This window comes from Papaver somniferum, chromosome 9, assembly GCF_003573695.1.
Source record: "Papaver somniferum cultivar HN1 chromosome 9, ASM357369v1, whole genome shotgun sequence".
In the NCBI taxonomy this organism is placed as follows: domain Eukaryota; kingdom Viridiplantae; phylum Streptophyta; class Magnoliopsida; order Ranunculales; family Papaveraceae; genus Papaver; species Papaver somniferum.
In genome coordinates, this window is record NC_039366.1 from 49,651,265 (window position 1) to 49,668,881 (window position 17,617).

The 17,617-nt window shown below is 37.3% G+C and overlaps 4 protein-coding genes across 5 annotated transcripts; all 4 read right to left on the reverse strand.

Annotated features, from left to right (window-relative positions):
• Positions 1–2,963: 2,963 nt before the first annotated feature.
• LOC113312616 (proline-rich receptor-like protein kinase PERK12) lies at positions 2,964–3,873 on the reverse strand. The gene has a single exon (XM_026561355.1). It carries the CDS (start codon positions 3,783–3,785, stop codon positions 3,189–3,191), a length of 597 nt encoding a protein of 198 aa, XP_026417140.1. The 5' UTR covers positions 3,786–3,873; the 3' UTR covers positions 2,964–3,188.
• Positions 3,874–4,540: 667 nt separating this feature from the next.
• LOC113312615 (protein disulfide isomerase-like 1-3) lies at positions 4,541–8,080 on the reverse strand. Its single transcript, XM_026561354.1, has 12 exons — positions 7,571–8,080; positions 7,192–7,321; positions 6,605–6,770; positions 6,386–6,504; positions 6,162–6,242; positions 5,888–5,974; positions 5,698–5,772; positions 5,483–5,551; positions 5,321–5,401; positions 5,043–5,177; positions 4,889–4,945; positions 4,541–4,745 (listed from the first exon to the last, which is right to left on the reverse strand). Exons 1-12 carry the CDS (start codon positions 8,023–8,025, stop codon positions 4,563–4,565), a joined length of 1,638 nt encoding a protein of 545 aa, XP_026417139.1. The 5' UTR covers positions 8,026–8,080; the 3' UTR covers positions 4,541–4,562.
• A 340-nt stretch (positions 8,081–8,420) lies between these two features.
• On the reverse strand, positions 8,421–12,157 carry LOC113314303 (probable serine/threonine-protein kinase PBL28). Of its 2 annotated transcripts, XM_026563096.1 has the most exons (10): positions 11,974–12,157; positions 11,278–11,502; positions 10,933–11,071; positions 10,323–10,654; positions 9,982–10,214; positions 9,625–9,751; positions 9,463–9,534; positions 9,129–9,306; positions 8,874–9,006; positions 8,421–8,775 (listed from the first exon to the last, which is right to left on the reverse strand). In XM_026563096.1, the coding sequence occupies exons 2-10, from the start codon at positions 11,360–11,362 to the stop codon at positions 8,542–8,544; spliced, it is 1,533 nt and encodes a 510-aa protein (XP_026418881.1). In that variant the 5' UTR covers positions 11,363–11,502; positions 11,974–12,157; the 3' UTR covers positions 8,421–8,541. The 2 variants fall into 2 exon arrangements, with proteins under 2 accessions (XP_026418881.1, XP_026418880.1); XM_026563095.1 differs by lacking the exon at positions 11,974–12,157 and having other exon boundaries at positions 11,278–11,934.
• Positions 12,158–12,983: 826 nt separating this feature from the next.
• On the reverse strand, positions 12,984–17,281 carry LOC113311925. Its single transcript, XM_026560709.1, has 6 exons — positions 14,894–17,281; positions 14,208–14,832; positions 14,077–14,165; positions 13,786–13,912; positions 13,581–13,682; positions 12,984–13,429 (listed from the first exon to the last, which is right to left on the reverse strand). Exons 1-6 carry the CDS (start codon positions 16,972–16,974, stop codon positions 13,367–13,369), a joined length of 3,087 nt encoding a protein of 1,028 aa, XP_026416494.1. The 5' UTR covers positions 16,975–17,281; the 3' UTR covers positions 12,984–13,366.
• Between the last annotated feature and the right edge of the window lie 336 nt (positions 17,282–17,617).

Genomic DNA, 17,617 nt, shown 5'->3' on the forward strand with positions numbered 1-17,617 from the left:
AATTAAATATCTATCTATGTATGCCCTGGAACATAGGCAGGCTTGAACCTTCACCTAGCTCCATTAGGGACAAGAGCATAAACTAGATTGATGCTGCCTAGCTAGGCCATAAGGTGAATTCAAATCCCCTAGTGCATTTACTGCTTAGCTTCTCTGTCTTAGGCTCACTGCCTTTGTTTAACTGCCACTGTCACTATCACTGCCACTTAGTTTAGTGCTTAGGATACTCTTAGCTTAGGAAAGTAGGAAAGCTTCAATCACACACACCTAGTCTCTGTGGATTCGACCCGTACTTGTGCACTCACTGCAACAACACCGTGCACTTCCGGTATCACTGTATGCATCCATTTATTCATCTTATTTACACATCTTTCCAAGCCTACCATCAACCCAGTATTTCATTTACTTGTTTGCATGTCTAATTAGGTCAAAAAATTCACAATTCTAAAGCTGCATGTATTTGGCCGGCACGGTAAATATTTGTCTACCTTGCCGGCTTTTCATATGTGTCTTTGGTCGTTGTCTTCCTAGGTTGAATATCGTACCGACCTTACATACCTGGATGTAACATTTACAGGGTCGGGACGGTATTCAACTAACTACATTGTCGGCTTTTTATTAGTCGTTGGCTTTTGAAGTTTCTACCATGCCGGCTAATCAATTTTAGAGATGGTTTTTCCTGTATGATGTTGGGGATTTGGTTGGCATATTCGGACAATAAAGACCTACACGACCATTCATAAGTCGTCATTTGTGGTAATTACGACCTTGCCGACCATGTTTTCGCCGGCAGGCTAAGAAATATATACCCAACCGACCACATGTTTCGCCGGCTGGTTAAGAAATGTATACCCTGCCGCCTAATGAACCATATATAACACTTTTTTTGATGGTGGAAACTCATTTGGTCGACACTGTTATTATTTCACAAAGACGCCGACCTATGATGGTCGGTATGGTCGATATTTGCCGAACTTGCCGATTTTTCATACTTTCAGTTCTGAAAGTGATTTTTTTTTGTAATTTTGAGTAAGTTGAAACCATTAAACCACCATGAAATCCCATTTTAGTAGTGTTTGACTAGTGTGGTTTCTTTTCCGTTCACCAAAAAGAATTAAAATAAAAAAAAAATCTTCTCAAAAATCTTCCTACACAATCCATAATTTCACTCTACCAAATCATGGTTTCATACATTTCTAATCATGCTAATTAATCTAACTCAATTAATTTAACTAAACAAGGTTTATTAGTGCTAATTAAAAAAGGGCAATTCAGCCACTAATGAAAATATGTGGCTAAGGGGCTTTGGAATTTACTTCTAAATAACCTTATTTTGTTTTATTAGGTATACCCCAATCTCACCGGTATTGTGAAAGGGAAATTGGGTCAATTGCCTAAATATTTTTAAAACATGGTTCTAATGGACGAGTAAAAATTAGTATGGGTGAATGGACACCAAAAAAATAACTAGAACGAATCTGGATTCAGGGTGAAACTGGAATCTGGATGCATCCTGATGTAAATTAAAAATAAGAAAAAGTATTTGAAAATGAATAGGATGAAACTATTTACATCCTGGTTGTTTTACATTCTCGTCCATTTAAACAATATCAAATTTTAAATGTCTTTTTCACCCAGTAACTATAGTTATTGGGTTAACTGACCCATTTTGTGATTGTGAAAATTGTCTAGTATTTCTCTCTTTTCTTCTCTCTTAGAGCAACTGCAGTGGTGCGAGTATAACCAAAGACCAACGAGGAAAAAAAAGACCAAATTTTGGGTTTAATCTGGTGTGTGACCCTACGATGGAAAAACTAAATTTGGTCAGACGGACATTATACCAACGCTTAGTGTGGGGCGTAGAATATACCAACGCCTGGTATGGGGCGGGGAGTATACGTTCGCCCGGTGTAGAAAAAAAAAATAAAAAAAAAAAAAGAAAAAAAGTGGGGCGGAGGTATTATGCCCGCCCCATGCATTTGAAGTTTGTAAAGAGTGGGGCGGAGGTATTAAGCCCGCCCCATACAAAAGATTAAAAAGAAAAAAGACGGGCGTGCATTATACTTTCGCCTGGTGTGGGGCGTGTACTATACGTCCGCCTGGGGTGGGACGTGGACTATACGTCCGCCTGGTTATGGGGCGTGGACTATATAAACGCCCGACTATATTTGGGTTTGGTCTTGGTCGCAGACCAAATTTGGTCTGGATTTTAGTCTTTGATCAAATTTTGATCGATTGTCCGTCCCACTACGCCTATCAACTGGACACTATATTTGGGTTTAGTCGTCCATTGTGGACGCTCTTAAGCATTAAACGAACGGAGTTGACTGCTTTTGGAAACAACTAAAAACAGACTAAAATATGGATCTCAAGATTCTCAACAGACATTGTCTAACTTTGTAAACTATTAATCCAAAGTTTCCACACCGACACTGCCTAACTTTGTGCTGACTACTGTGTACTGACTACTGTTGCACTGCATATGCCAAAAGCTAGTAACGTACATTGGGATCGGACAACATTTCTAGGCATGAAAAACTTGGGGGAAAAGAACATGACTGAAAGCAGCATTTCTAAGCAAGAGACCATCCACCGTGGGTCGGGTTAACGACACAAGGTTAAGAGCCTTGCACTCTACCAACCGAGCATTTCCAATAAACCAATCACAACATTGCCGAAGACAGAAAAGAGGACAGGTTGAACCGGTTTTCAAAAGAGCACACTTGAAAAACATAAGTATTTCTGTTCACATTCCCTTTTGAATAGTAGTTGAGGCCTGAGGGTTTCTACATTCAGAACCACTGTTCTACATTACTATTCTTGAATTGACTATATTCTGTTGAATATGCTTCTTGTCTAGAATTGAATGTGAAATTGCAAACTAAACAACAATATTCTAAACATCACCAGCTGCAATTTAGTAATGAATCCTTCAATATTACTCGCATAGAGATTAAGAAGTGTTGTAGAAATTCTTAAGACTTTAATGAAATTGACAAACGAGATAAACAATGAAGAAGAATTAGAGTAATGCGGGGAAGAGAGAAAGATTGAATCAATGCTTACAAATGTTTATAACCAAAAAAAAATTAATAAGAATTTGAACAAATCAGATCATCATACTAACAACCCTTCTCCACAAAATTATCAAACCCTAACCAAAAAATAAAATTCATCTCTCAAAAGATTTAAAGAAAAGTTCCACCAGCTGCATAAGCATACCTAGATCGCGCTATATTATCTTGCCTTTTCTTGTACACAATAACTCCTGCAGCAATACATCCAACAAATAAAATCACTCCCACACTAATCCCAAGCTTCTTTACACCACTCATTCCACCTGAAGAAGATGAACCTTTTGATTCTTCTTCCATTCCTGCTGTATCTGTACTCACGTGTTTAATATCTGCATCCGGTGATGGAGCAGGTGATTTCTTATTGTCGGCGGCACCATCATCCGATGGTGATTGAGCAGGCGTAGGCGATTTGGGATTATCAGATGCAGCTGGTGCAGATGGTGATGGAGCAGGGGAATGTTTTGGCGAAGATGGACCTGGAGCATTAGTAGACGGTGGAGGAGCCGGAGGACTATTAGGTTCATTATGTTTAGGTGGAGAAACGGGAGCTCCAGTAAGATCAGTAGGTGGAGATGGAGGAGCAGAATCAGCTGCAGATTCAGGTGGAGGAGCATCATTACTTGGTGGATCTGCATCTGCGCAGATAACTGAATCTACTAGGAATAGAACTGACATCAAACAGAAGATGATTTTACATAGTCTTGCCATAGCCACAGAGACGATTGAAGAAAACTTGAATGTAGAAGATTGAGTTTGGTTGGAAGTTGCTCTGATAAATCCCGGAGCAAATGTAGAGAAAAAAATACAGATCTAGAGCTTTTGTAAACAAAAACAAATATATAAAGCTAAGGAATAGCTTTCCAGTGAGAAAGGAGTAAACTTTATTTAGTATTTTAAGTGAAATTGACTATTCCGATTTTTTTCTTTTTGATGGAAGTGAAATTGATTATTGAAAAGCGGTGAGGTGGGAAAAATACTAAGTAAATCAAAGCAAAACAAGCAATCAGATTGCAAAATGACGCGTGAGAGTGAAAATCGCTACTAGTCAATGAGAACGAGTGAGAGAGTAATTAACTACTAGTTGGAGTGCTAAATTAGAATAACCAATTTACTCAGAAGAAGAAGCGGAAGATGAGGATTTGATTGATTAGTTTTGTATTAAAATATGAAGAAACCCTAGTATCGAAGCAAAGGGGGAAATAACGAAGTCAGATTCTTATACCGACAATTGAAGTAATATCAGCCATTCAAATCAAGGCTTTGATAAGAAATCGTAAGGTTAAAAAATCTAGCATACGAGGTGTTGTTCACTCACCGTAAAAGTGGGTGAGATTATAAATCGGATTAAAAAGAGAACCAGAATAGGAGTTGGGGTTCTAGGACTAGGACTAGGATTTTTTTCTCCAAGTGTCTAAACAGTACTACATTGATGGGTTACTGGCAAAAGCAACTAAATTATCCTAATGGAATGGAGGGAATTTAACATTACAGTTCATCCTTGACGGTGTTGTTGTTGTTGTCGTCGTCGCTGTTCTTTTTTCTCTTGGAAATATCGGCATCTACTGGAGAAGAAGAACTTGGTTTCTGCCGTGTCTTTAATGGAATTGATGCATGTTCCTTGAGATATTTAGTGATTTCATCTATACTTCCACTGCCATCTATGGTAATCTGTTCCATAATATTAGAAGGCCAGTGTTATGTTTTTTACTCTAAAATGAGCTTCAAAATGGAATGTACGGTATGATACTACAACTGCTTTACTAAGTAGAAAAAACAATTAGCACTGAGGCTGAGGTCTGAGTTTCACTTACAGGGTTTGAGTTCTTATTTCCTGCACGAAAGAAGAAAAATGTGGGGAACGCTTCAACCTACAACAAATTTATAAGCTAGGCAGTTAGTGGTCAATCAAGAGTTCGTTTTGGAACAACAGACTTGTCATGATAAAAGAAACTCTAGCGCCCAGACCTTGACTCTAGGATGCTCATTGGTGCTTCCATCCATCTTGGCAATGACAATAGAATTAATCCCACGCAATTGCTTGGCTAGCTCGTTGTAGGTAGGCTCAAGCTTTTGGCAATGTTCACACCATGGTGCATGAATCTGGATTAGAAGCAAATATTATGAGGAGAAATCCAAAGCAATGAGATGAAATGACACCAGGTAGTAACTAAGCTCCATCCGGTAAGAAGAAAAGGGTTCAAGAATCCAATGCATCCAGAATCCAGAGTATGCCAAAATATTACCTCAAGGAGAACATCCTTCGACTCGTCCAACACAATCTCATCAAAGTTTTTACCCACCACTATTTTCACATCCCTATCATTCTGTGTGAACTCATGTATGTAAGAAAATTGAAGAGGACACTTCACCGATAAATCAACCACAAACAAGAGTAAAAAACTTACAATCTCTGGTACTGGATCAGACTTGTAGAATGGCGGAAGTTTGCCTTCCAAAAAATCCTTCCCAAATTTCTGAGAGAGGACAAAATGAATATATAAGTGAACATCCAAGAAGATAGCGGCTAACTCACACCAATTTACTTTATTCAGCTGTACTGTTTGAGAGCTTATATGGATAGAATCAATACAGAATGGAATAAAGAAGAAAGGAATCCAACCTTAATATTGCCAAGAGTCACTTCGCCAACAAACATGTACTTCTTCGCATCTTCAGTTCCAGTATATGCAATAACCTAATGCAAATTGTCTCAACCATTGCCTAAATAAATTAAGATGTTGATTGTTTTGAACAATCCCACAAAAGATGAAAGCAAATCGATTTGGAAAGAGATGTAGAGAATATTCTACCATAAGACCACGCCCATTAACACCGAAGAATGCTGAAAGTGCCACTCCAACATCTTCGCCGTCTAATTCCACATAGATAAAGATGATCTGCAATAAAGAAATACATTCGGATCAGCACAAAAGGTCGCCTCAAGAGTAACATTTTGCTGTAACTCAGAACTGTTATTTTAAACTTCTGGCAAATTGTTCATCTGATGAACTCTAGAAATGAAAAGCATCTGTCACTTGCCATTCCAATCAGTGTACTATTTTAAAATAAAATAAAAATTGTCACCTTTCCCTTGAAGAATCTTGCTGCCGCTTCAAATTCCGGAATGAACTTCACTGAATCGCTAGAAGTGGCAAAAAGAAAAATCTGAAACATTTACACAGCAAAACCAAAAACGGGCTAAAACTCATCCAACAAACCAAATACTTGGTGAAAAATATTGAAATCTCATTTTTCTTCCGTTTAATCATTGACAAAATTGAGCATCGATAGAAATAGAAGCTCATTACCTGATTCTTAACCGGATTCTCGAAAATCAACTGAGCATTTTCTTTAGAGAACTGCGTCACTAGAGGAAGCTTGTTGGCCGACACAAACTTTGCTATTGCAAGCTTCGTGAATTTACCATCTGTACAAGGAAAATAAATTTGAATATCAGACAACGGTCACTAATTACTCAACTCCCTTACACTTGAGCAGTAGTAAAGGCCATCAGGAGATCCACTAACTGAAGTGGACTTGTTTCTCCGCCTCCTTCTTCAGCATGACCAAAGCAGGACGCTTAACATCAGGGTCAATGTGGAAGATTTTTGCAACTTCAGGACTAGAAGTTTGGTAGAAGTTGATATAATCTTCTTGTCTTGAGACAGCAGCAAGAATGTCACAGTTAGGACCCTGTAGGATGTCAAATATAAGTAAACTATATAGCTAATAACGAAGAAGTAGCTCTAGTAATTCAGTACTGTCCCTTGCTATTTGAGCCTGATTACACATTAGTAACACTTGTAATGGAAAAGGTGTACACACATATAGATAAATATCAATGATCATAGTGTGCTAGTTATTTAATCGTTCTTGCTAATACAAATAGCTTGGTTTGGCTTGAAAATACATATTCGATATCAGAGCGGCAGGACATATGAAGTCATATGTAATTTCTTCTATCCACAAATGAGCAGAATGCAAGGTGTCTACCTTCCTTTCGACTACGGACATACTAATAAGTGCGTCATTATCAAAATAAATCTCCACACACTAAACGCTAACTGAAACAGAAATCCTCAGTTGAGAGTTTACAGAAGTAGCAACAACATACCACCAATGAATCAAGGAAACCCAGAACGAGTTTGTCATCTGTATTCAATATCCGTTCAGCATCCTCAATTGCAGTTACGTTGTAAATCCCAGGTCCAGATTTCTTCTTAACCCAAGCCACAATAGCATCTCTGCGCAATAAATTTTCATTATTATCAAAATACGCCGCGACTGAGTCAAACTAAAGAACTCAATTTCAACTCAGCGAACGAGTTATTCACACTCACACTTCTACATAACCAAAGAATCAAACATTCAATATGCATGCAAATTTTCACAACAAGCCCAGCCCTAAACATGACTGCTACTTAAAATGTACCCTAAATGAAGCAAAAATTGTAGTAAGAAATATGAAATGTAATAAGAGATGATGACATTACTTGGTCTTCTTCCCAAGATAGCGTTTCTGAACAACTCCATCAATAAAAAATAAGACCGATGGATATTCTTCCAATTCATATTTCTTGGTCAGTGCATATACCTCCGTCGCATCCACCTTAGCAAGCAATGCTTCTCCTTTCAATTCCATCGCAGCGGATGCATATTCTGGTAATAATGCCTCGTATTCTTTGGACCAGGGTTCGTAAAAAAGCACCATTACATACCGATTTTGCTTCACGGTTTTACTGAAATTCTTGTGTTTTAATATAATTACATCTTTTTCACCCACAATTGGGTAAGGATTCTCTTCTTGATCTCCATTATAACCCTCAACTTCTTCGTTGTCATCGAATTCTGTGTCATCGTATATGTTTGATATTGCATTAGCAGAACAGAAGTTATTAATCAGCAAAAGAAAAGTAATAGAGAGAAGGTAAAGAGATCGATTCGCCATGCCGATGGCGATTTCAAAAGATTGACAATAGAGATGGAAGTTCTCGAGGAGTGAGTTTTTTTCTCATCTTAACAATATTCCTAACCGAAACTGTCTTGTGTTGTTTGTATTAGCACGTGCGTGCGACTTTAACGGTAACTCATCAAAATGAGTAAAATGGGCGTCGGATATATCAAAATGGATATGGGTCTATTTTCATGGATATGATCTTTAGAAATGAAATTCTGAACACCCGTTGTAAAAGCAAAATGGGTCTATGATACGATCTTATCTCATGTCTGGTCATTTGATAACCAGTGTGTTCTTTAGTTTTCACCAAGCACTTAAGAAAGTTATCCGTATTCACAATGGAAACATAATGGAAAGATGTGAAATATCGTACATTTAGAGTTCATTGTTTTTGTACAAATAGCTTAAGAAACCAATTTGCGCCCTATTGCTGAAGCAATCACATTCTAATCCAATATAAGAATGACGGTTAACGTTAACTATTATGAGTTTCGAGGTCTAAGTTTTCTATTTAAATAGCTCACTTCCAAGAGTTACAACACTAAGTCCCTCACCAACATCGCCACTTTCGCTTTCTTGGATCAGTTCCAGTTCCCTCAACACCATCTTCATGGTTGGTCTTCTACTACCTGTATCTACACACATTAATGCCAATATTATGATCCGCTGCACTGCAGCAGCTGCTGATTTTCCCCTCAACTTTACATCAACGAAGTCATCTATACTTCTCATCGCCTTGGCCTTGACAACAAAAAGAAAGAAAATGAAGGCATGGATGTCAGTTATCCGGGATCTTGTTCATAATGGTTTACTAGATTGTAGGGACAAAACCAGTATACCTGTCTTACTAAATTCTGGGATGGTTCTGACTGATTCCTGTCAAGTGCTTCTCGTCCACTAGTTAGCTCAAGTAAAAAGACTCCAAAACTGTACACGTCACTTTTTGCGAAAAAATCATTTGACAATCTCAGCCTGAAGCAGAAAGGTTCCACAAGATGTTCAGTTAGATTAAACTGGTTTGCCGTTCCACATCTTCAGATAGTTTTTGTAATAGAGCATTTTTGATGTACAAAGAAAATCTCGAAATTACATACTCTGGATCAAGAAAGCAGTCAATAGCTGATGAGGATCCAGCACGATTAGAATCAACAACTAATTTGGACAACCCAAAATCAGAAACCTTGACAGAAAAGTGATCATCAACAAGAACGTTGCGTGTTCTGAAGTGCATGTGCAAGAACGGGGGCACTAAGCTATGTAGATACTCCAGTCCTGATTCCAATTGTGTGACATAAAGAAGATATAAGTGTCATGTTTCAGCTACCATCTATTAAAGGAAACAAAAAACGCCACTGGAAAATCATTGATATCCCTGAAATATGGAAGTCATGGACCAATAACAGTTTATGGAAGAAGTGTTGGTCTTACCTTTAGCTGCACCAACACCAATGGACAATCGTTGTCGGATGTCTAACTTTCCTATGGGAAGACCTTCACTGTCTGCAAAAGCAGTGTATACGTTGAGAGTGAGCTCGAGAGAAGAAAGTACACATAGAAAGACAGAGGGAGAGGGAGAGAGAGAGAGAGCACCATATATATGATTCCCAACATTGCAATTGGGGAGAAACTCATAGACAAGCAACTGTTGATGGTTTTCTTGAGAATAACCTATAAGCCTTACAAGATGCTTATGGTGGATACGACCTATATTCTCGACCTGAATCATCAACAAAGTAAACTTATTTGTGAGTTCTTATTCGACAATAACCTAGGAGCTTTACCTAAATAATGAAAAATGAAAAATCAAAGTTTAGGAAAAAGGATTTCACTTTATACTGATACCATAGACAAATTTGAACAATGCACAGAACCAAATTTCAAAAGGTTAGAGGTTACCTTTAAACGTCATAAATACTAAAAACTACATCCGTCCAGAAAAAGTTTTACCTCATGAACAAAAGTCTGAGTGGGGTCATGTATGCGTCTCTTGATAGCCACAATAGACCCGTCTTGAAGCAAGCCTTTGTATGCTAAGCCAAATCCACCTTCACCTATAACATGACTTTCACTGAAACTAGATGTAGAATTCTCCAGTTCTGCTATTGTTAACTTCATCACATTTGCCTCGTACGGAGGTACATTGACAGCATGAGGGGACCCACTTTCTCTAGTCCAGTCAACTACGAAAAAGAAAGAAATGGTGATTAGAACAATGTTGAGAATTGGCAACAACACACTTGGTAGAAAAGAAGACGCATTTCCGATATATTCTAATAAGCTTGATTTACCGGTAAGAGATGGTGCAGAAGATTCTGACTCAGATGTTCTTCTAGCGATTCTTTTGATGCGCATCAAACAAAGATACACAAGTACTAAAGTGATAACCACGAGCAAAGTTGCACCTAAGCAAGCACCAACTACAACAACTATCTTTGGTTTTCTTGATTTTTCATAATAAGCAGTTTTTGAAGGTGTCAAGGTAGGTATGCCCAGGTCCCCACCAACTGATTCGGCAATCTTTGTTTTTCTCGATTTATATGCTTTGCCAGAAGAACTTACTGCTGTCAAATTCTGAGCTGGAGATGAAGTCGCAGTACAAGATGATACATTCTTTGGCAATCTGTAAAACAACAGAAACAGTGTCGGTTCATAGAAATTTTTTTTGTTTGTACCTATGTCCGCTCATCTGTGTTAACTTTGATGTCAAATATCTTAACACTCATAGTTTCAACTAGTAAAACTTATTTGAATTCTAATTTTGTTGCTAGACATAATGTAGAACTAATAATTGTAAATCAAGGATTATAAAAGATATTTGCAGGACTAGAAAAAAGAGGAATGCTTGAAGTAGATAATCACAGAACAAAATAAACTGGAGAGACTACAAGAGTATCTTACAAAGGAGAACTATCAGGATCTTTCAGTTTATGAGCAGAGCGAGGACCCGAACGTGACCTAACGAAAGGGTATCTCCCTACCCAACCACATTTCTGTTGACAGTTCCCGGCGGCACTTTCGAGAACAATTAATGCTTCAGCTAAAGAAGCCATTGAAGAAGGAAGTTGTTAGTTTCTGCTCCTCATCGTTGAAATACACTAATTAGTTCTTCGTAATGATTCAGTAATGCAGTTAATATAGGTTTTCCTAACTTCTATTTTCATCCCACAAAGTGAAATCTTTTCTTTATCAAAAAAAGAAGTGTTTGTACAAAAACGAGAACAGATTGGAAGATGAACAACATACCATATACTATCTGGTTCGACCAACTCGCTCCTAAAAGCGGAATTATTAGAAGAAATGGTAGCTGTGAACACCACAAGCAGCGCATTTTCAACAAATTTTAATCCAGTGAACCAAACCACCACGGATTAACCTTCCCTTTTAACATTCTTTAGTCACTGCACCAATTATAAGATTATAGCCACTTCTTACAATGGCTCCTTAAATGGCTTGAACCTACAAAATAACCTTGCCAAAGGAATACAGATGGTGAGGGAAATGATCTTACAGATGAAGATGAAATGTAAGCATCTCAAACCTTTGGGAATGATTGAATAAGAACTAAATAAGATGGAAGCAGAATTTAGAAAAAGAACAGCCTAATTTTTCATTTGAGAATCTTGGGTGAAGAGTAAGCCAAGTTCTAGGAAATTAAACAGAAGACTTTCAGCAATATGTTTTGAAACTAGAGAAGGACACCACATTGATTTTTCAGGATCATGAAATGGAAAATAATCCCAATGGTGACAAGAAGCCGGGAAGAATTTTTAAAAAAATTTTTTGACAGCCCAAGGATGAGAGATGGAACTTCGGGGTTTCTCCCAAACACCAGACTCCAAGAATTCCATTTTAAGAAGAAAAACAGAAAAGATCCCCTGGCTTAAAATGTTCAATGAAAAAACAAACATAATAATCCAACTGGAATGAAGAGGAACCCACCAACAAAAGTGATCGACACTTCATTGAACTTTAACTCTAAACTGAAACCTCGTTCAGAATGCCCATGGTTTTGTTCAACATTTTTGCAAAAAGTATGAAGTTGGAAATCTGAGCAAAAGATTTTCTAACAGACAAATTAACACCTATCCGTCAGAAAAGTGAAAGCCTCGAAAGGATTTATGGGCTCTCCAGAAAATCCAGTCTTGCAGTGAAAACACTGCAAACATCATGTCTTTCTTTAGTGACCACTAGAAAGAATGTTTCTAGTTAGATGTTGCTTGTTGAGCGTGTTTATTAATTTTAAAAAGCATTAAGAGCACACATTGCAGACCCTTTTCCAAATAATACAGAATAAACAAATTAGACTGTCAAAGGTTGGTTCATGCCTGCATACACTTTTAAGGTTAGCAAATCAAATGAAAATGAAAAAGAAGGAACAAACTTTACTCACTTCAAAAGGATGATACAATACACATATTTCATGATATTATTACATTATTATACTTGTAGTCTAAAAATTACAAAATTTTCACTTGATGGTGAACTGTTGAAAACTTGTTGGTCCCGAGAATTTCACGCACATGAGTGTGAGAGAGAAGTTTGTTTGGCTGTCTCCAATATAGCTGGTGGTGATGGTAGCCTAGTCGTAGTAGATAGTAGTCTGGTAATTGTTATGAAGAGATGAGGTTCAATCACATGATGGATGCTTACACCCACCAGTAAACACGCCTAAACTTATTACCCACACGGACCAACCACAGTTAAGCCAGCAAATTTCTCTCTCTCTCTCTCTCTCTATGTCCCTCTAACACACCCTCATACCCCTCACTTCCCAAGGCATCTCTCTCTACTCTACCCATGTGGTTTTACTCTACTGTTTGTTGTCCCTCTCCATAGCTGCACAGCACATAAATAAAGACAGTTCTCAAACTTTGCAAGATCTTTTTCCATTTGTGGGTCTTAGGGTCCCAAAAAAGTCCATATATACTGCCAGAGTATATATATATATATATACGAAAATGATACTGTAAGTCTGTACTCATGAGTCATAGAAATACTGCTACAGTTATTCAACGATATTCTGTACAAACTCCAAGCTTTTACCAGTTCCTCCCTGGGAAAACATACTATGGGGTGAAATGAATATGAAATCTGATACTGTACTACTCTAAAAACCTGTTTTCAATTTGGCTGTACACATAAAGCCAACTTATAAGCCCAGCATAACATAATTACATAATGTTTCAACTAAAAAACTCCAGCGTTCTAACCGGTTTTTAATAGCTCCTACATTCGTAAATTTCCTACAAGGATAACATTAGCTATTTCGCTAGAAGCTGATGATGATTGTATCTTATGTGTATTTAAGACCGGATACCTGTTACTATTACATCTAGGATGTACAAGCAGCTGGTCCATACAATTCTTTCCTTATTGCATTAATTATCTCCATAATCTGTAAAAGAACAAAACCAATAAGAGCCCAACACGAAGTGAATTGTATTCAAATACTGTATGTCTACGGAATATACTTGCTAAATAAAATTATGACAAAAAGAAGAAGGAAAACATGAGAAAAAACTTGTGACAAAAGGAATTTAGCTTGCCTTAAAATCGTGTTGCGAAACTGGTAACATTTGTTCCAATGATCGATATATCTTCTCGAGAAGACTTAAAAGAGCATCCACTTCATCACCCAGCAAATCCACCTGGATTTCGACCATATAGCAAAAACGCATTGAATAAAACAGTTAAAAAAATGACAAAAGTTTTGGGACTAAGAAAATATACACAGTTGAGAGTTTCCACAACCTCAGTCTCGGCTTTCTGAAGATCATAGCACCTCCTCAGGAAAGCTTTCCTGTAAAGCGATTCCCTTTTCTTTAATGAGCTTACAAGTTCAACATCTGGTTTAAAGTGATGTTTCATTTCTCTTAACCTTAAAAAGGATACAGAAAGAATCAGGATATTGTTGCCATCTAACTAATAGGATCAAAAAATGTCACACCAAAAACTGTACGGCAAAACTAGGAAAACTAGCGCAAGGTCGCAAGGGTATGCATGCCAAAAATAACATTTAAGAGTTCATGAAAGAATACATACCTTTCCAAGTTGTGAATTCTTATTTCCTTATTCCACTCCTTAATCATTTCCCTCAAAACAACTTTGCACACGTCTTCCCTCACTAGGCCCTCTAAACTTTAAAACAATTTATTAAAATTCAACACTTTTACTTGATCTTTGGCTTCTTGACATTCGTTTAATGTGAACTTGATTACATCTTTCAAATCTTTGACAACCTCATTCATGACAATCTGGTATACCTCCTCTTCAACAAGGCTCTCGTATTTGTAACATTCGAGATCCTTCAATATCATATCCACATTCTTTAGCAAAACTGCATCTTCCTTGATTTTGCCTTCTAAACTTGAGAGTCTGTTTACGTAGATATCTTCCATGACATTATCTTGACTCCCGCTTTTGCAACATGCTGTAGAGGAGAAACTGTGAATGCAGTCTTTCATCGTATCGTGGTAAACAATTTGACTCACATCTTCACTTATCCAACTTTCAGTATTGTATCTCTTAAGTGCATCCTTCCATTCCTTAAATGTTTCCCGAAGAATAGCTGTGCATACTTCCTCCCTTATTACGCCATCCAAATTTTGAAACGACTTGTTTGGAGTTGTTGAGCTTTCAAGAAAATTATTCACAGTCCTGTCTGTCTGGCACTGTACGCCAGTGAAGCCGTGCATATCTTTAATCCACTCTCTAAAGACAATATTATATAATTCTTCCTCAATATGCCTTCCTATGTTATAACTTTCTAGGCCCTCGTTCCATTCCTTGACAGTTTCCCTTAAAAGCACAGTATAGACATCTTTCCCAATCAGCTCTTCCACATATTGAAGCAACTCACTCACCAGGCAAGGTTGATACATTTACCAAGTCATTTTCCTTCTTTTCAAGAATAGTACTTTGCAAATGCGAACTCAATACGAGTTGACATATGTCTTCCTTGATATCTCTTTCAAGATAATACCTCTTCGAATCTTCATTCCGTTCTGTTATCATTTCACTGAGATAAACTTTGCTTACATACTCACTTATTAGGCATTCTATACCATATTCATAAAATTCAGCCACGTAATCTTTCACCAAACCTTTTAAGATAATACTGGAAATTTCAGTCCGTATCATACTTTCCAAATTTGAAAATTCCTGCTCTTGATTTGCTAGTTTATTTTTCGCCATTGAAGTTAGAGCACATCCACCATTAGCATCATTACCTCGATCCACCTTATCACTCACCTCGATAATATTATCCAATTTCACAATAATGTGTTGTATCCTTTGTTTCAAGGTATCAGGTTCCGTATCTTTCTTTGCCGAGCTTCCCTTTTCTCTTAGTATTTCCACCTTCAGCCAATTTGACTCTGCATTTTTCTGTCGTATAATTGTTTCATGATTTCTTATCATTTCAGCAACAAGACTACTTCCTTGCCCTGATGAATCTTCTTTAAATTGTTCCTCCTGAGGTTCTTGTTCTTGTGTTTTAATCTTCAAAGGAGTAGTGTTTGGTGGCTTCCCGTACCTGTCTACAACAGCAGAAGCTTCAGCAGAAGGCTTTGCTCTTGATTGGTTTGTTTTCTGAAAAAACTCGGTGTATCCGACGTCCTTTGAAGGGGATACTGATTCACGGCGCTGGAATATTTTCGCTTCATCCACCAAATTCCCAAACTTGTCTAGTACAGAAGCATCCGAAACAGACCGCCTTTTTATATTCACTGTGTGAGGGAAGAACTTGTCTCCAACATCTTTTGAAGATGGAGGAGATATGGACTCACGACGCTTGAAAGGAAACAGCTTTTCTCCAACATCCTTCTGGGATGGAGGGGAAATTGATTCACGACGTTTAGAATTTTTCACTTGATCCATCAAATTCTCTAGTTCCTGTCTCAAAGTTATAACATCATTTAAAAATTCAGGCCAATTTTCTTTCAACACTAGAGAACCGCAATATTGTCCACCTCTCACTTCTCCTCCAAAATGATCTTGTGTATCCCTCAAATATCCGTTAATTACAACAGCAATTGTGTCCATCTCAATAGTCCACCTCCACTTTTGCTCCAATGGTTTCACCTCTGACAAAGAAATGACATTATCCATCATTCCAAATGCAACATCTAGGGTGCCTTTCAAGACATCAATGTCAGATCCCATTCTACAAAACCCCGCATTCAGTTCTGGCTTCAACGAACGATTTGAAATCTCAATTTCAGAACCCTTTTCATATAGCTCACATTTTTTCGCACCATCTGCAGAATTTTCTTCGTCTTCAACTAATCGAGAATCGGATTCAACATTTACCGTCTCAATTTTCCTCATACTCGAGGTGATATTAATCCTTTCATCCTCAAGTTTTTGTTTAATATTCAAAAACTGCTGATCAACAGAATTCTTCAACTCACAAAAATCACCATCTATACTTTTATCATCCACAACAACCCTGTTACTACGAACAAATTCTTGAACTCCCTCACTCTTCACTTTGCCAAGTTCATTTAAGTTATTTCTTAAAGACCATACCTCCCTATCTTTCCTATCCAAAGCTTGTAATGCCTCATTCAACTCTCTATCTTTCTCCGAAATAGCGAATTCAGTTTCTTCAAGTCGTCTTTGAATCCGATCCTTTATTTCTCCTAGTTCTAATACCAATTTCTCACGTTCCAAACTATTATCAACTACTACATAAATATCTGTATCTTCCTGAAATATTTTAATGCACAATTCTAATTGCACTACTGCTAATACACAAAACCTGGATTTTTCATTTAATCTTTCAATATTACCTTCTTTAGAACAAGCTTTTTGAAATGCTTGTTCCATTGCTGAATTTACTATTCCCATCATTATGGAATCTGATACCATGCCTGATACCCTTAGTCTACAACCTAATCCATCTAGTAATTCATCCATTTCTTCCACAAAATCGATCATTAAAACAATAAAAATAAACCTCTAAGCTATATAACGTGAAAACTAAAGTGAAACACCAAAGATCATAATTTAGTATTCGGGATTCAGTTCTAGGGTTTGCGATAAAATTGAAAAACTTACCTGCATTTTTCCGGAAAGTGTCAGCCGAAAGACTCTTGCATGAATGAAATTCTGTTACTTTGTTTCACGTTAGTCGAATTCGAGGAAAGAATCATTTCCATTTCGTTAAGACATTGTGTATCTGATATTCGATTGGAATTGAACATGACATCCGTCAGATCCTTCCGCAGCTCTGCTGTTGTGCACAACCGTCCTAACCGGAGGCGAGAGACGGGATAATTATGGAACCATTTTTTGGAACCATGGTTTTTTTGTGGGGAACATGATTCTATTTTAGGCAAGACATTATAAGTAATCCTAAGTCACCCTTTATCTAAATGTTTTTCTTAATACCAAATTTATTCTCCTTAATTAAATGTGTTAGTTTAATGATTAATTAGTTATTAGTTAATGATTAGTGATTAGTATGATTAGTAATGATTAGTTACCATTAAGAAGTTCTATTACAAAAAAATTGAAAATTTTCTTTGCGAGAAATTTTAATTTTTTTTGCGATTAAGTTCGGTTACCCAAATTTATGACC

What these genes read in the sequence shown, in the direction of transcription:
- LOC113312616 (XM_026561355.1), bottom strand. Translation starts at nt 3,785, where the DNA reads ATGGCAAGACTATGTAAAATCATCTTCTGTTTGATGTCAGTTCTATTC.
- LOC113312615 (XM_026561354.1), bottom strand. Translation starts at nt 8,025, where the DNA reads ATGGCGAATCGATCTCTTTACCTTCTCTCTATTACTTTTCTTTTGCTG. An exon ending in AGAATCCGGTTAAGAATCAG is followed by an intron (nt 6,243 to 6,385) that starts GTAATGAGCTTC and finishes TAAATGTTTCAG; the next exon opens with ATTTTTCTTTTTGCCACTTC. An exon ending in ATGAGCATCCTAGAGTCAAG is followed by an intron (nt 4,946 to 5,042) that starts GTCTGGGCGCTA and finishes AATTTGTTGTAG; the next exon opens with GTTGAAGCGTTCCCCACATT.
- LOC113314303 (XM_026563096.1), bottom strand. Translation starts at nt 11,362, where the DNA reads ATGCGCTGCTTGTGGTGTTCACAGCTACCATTTCTTCTAATAATTCCG. An exon ending in GATCCTGATAGTTCTCCTTT is followed by an intron (nt 10,655 to 10,932) that starts GTAAGATACTCT and finishes GTTGTTTTACAG; the next exon opens with ATTGCCAAAGAATGTATCAT. An exon ending in CCCAGAATTTAGTAAGACAG is followed by an intron (nt 8,776 to 8,873) that starts GTATACTGGTTT and finishes TTTGTTGTCAAG; the next exon opens with GCCAAGGCGATGAGAAGTAT.
- LOC113311925 (XM_026560709.1), bottom strand. Translation starts at nt 16,974, where the DNA reads ATGATCGATTTTGTGGAAGAAATGGATGAATTACTAGATGGATTAGGT. An exon ending in TTCAGAAAGCCGAGACTGAG is followed by an intron (nt 13,683 to 13,785) that starts GTTGTGGAAACT and finishes GTCGAAATCCAG; the next exon opens with GTGGATTTGCTGGGTGATGA. An exon ending in TTTCGCAACACGATTTTAAG is followed by an intron (nt 13,430 to 13,580) that starts GCAAGCTAAATT and finishes GTTCTTTTACAG; the next exon opens with ATTATGGAGATAATTAATGC.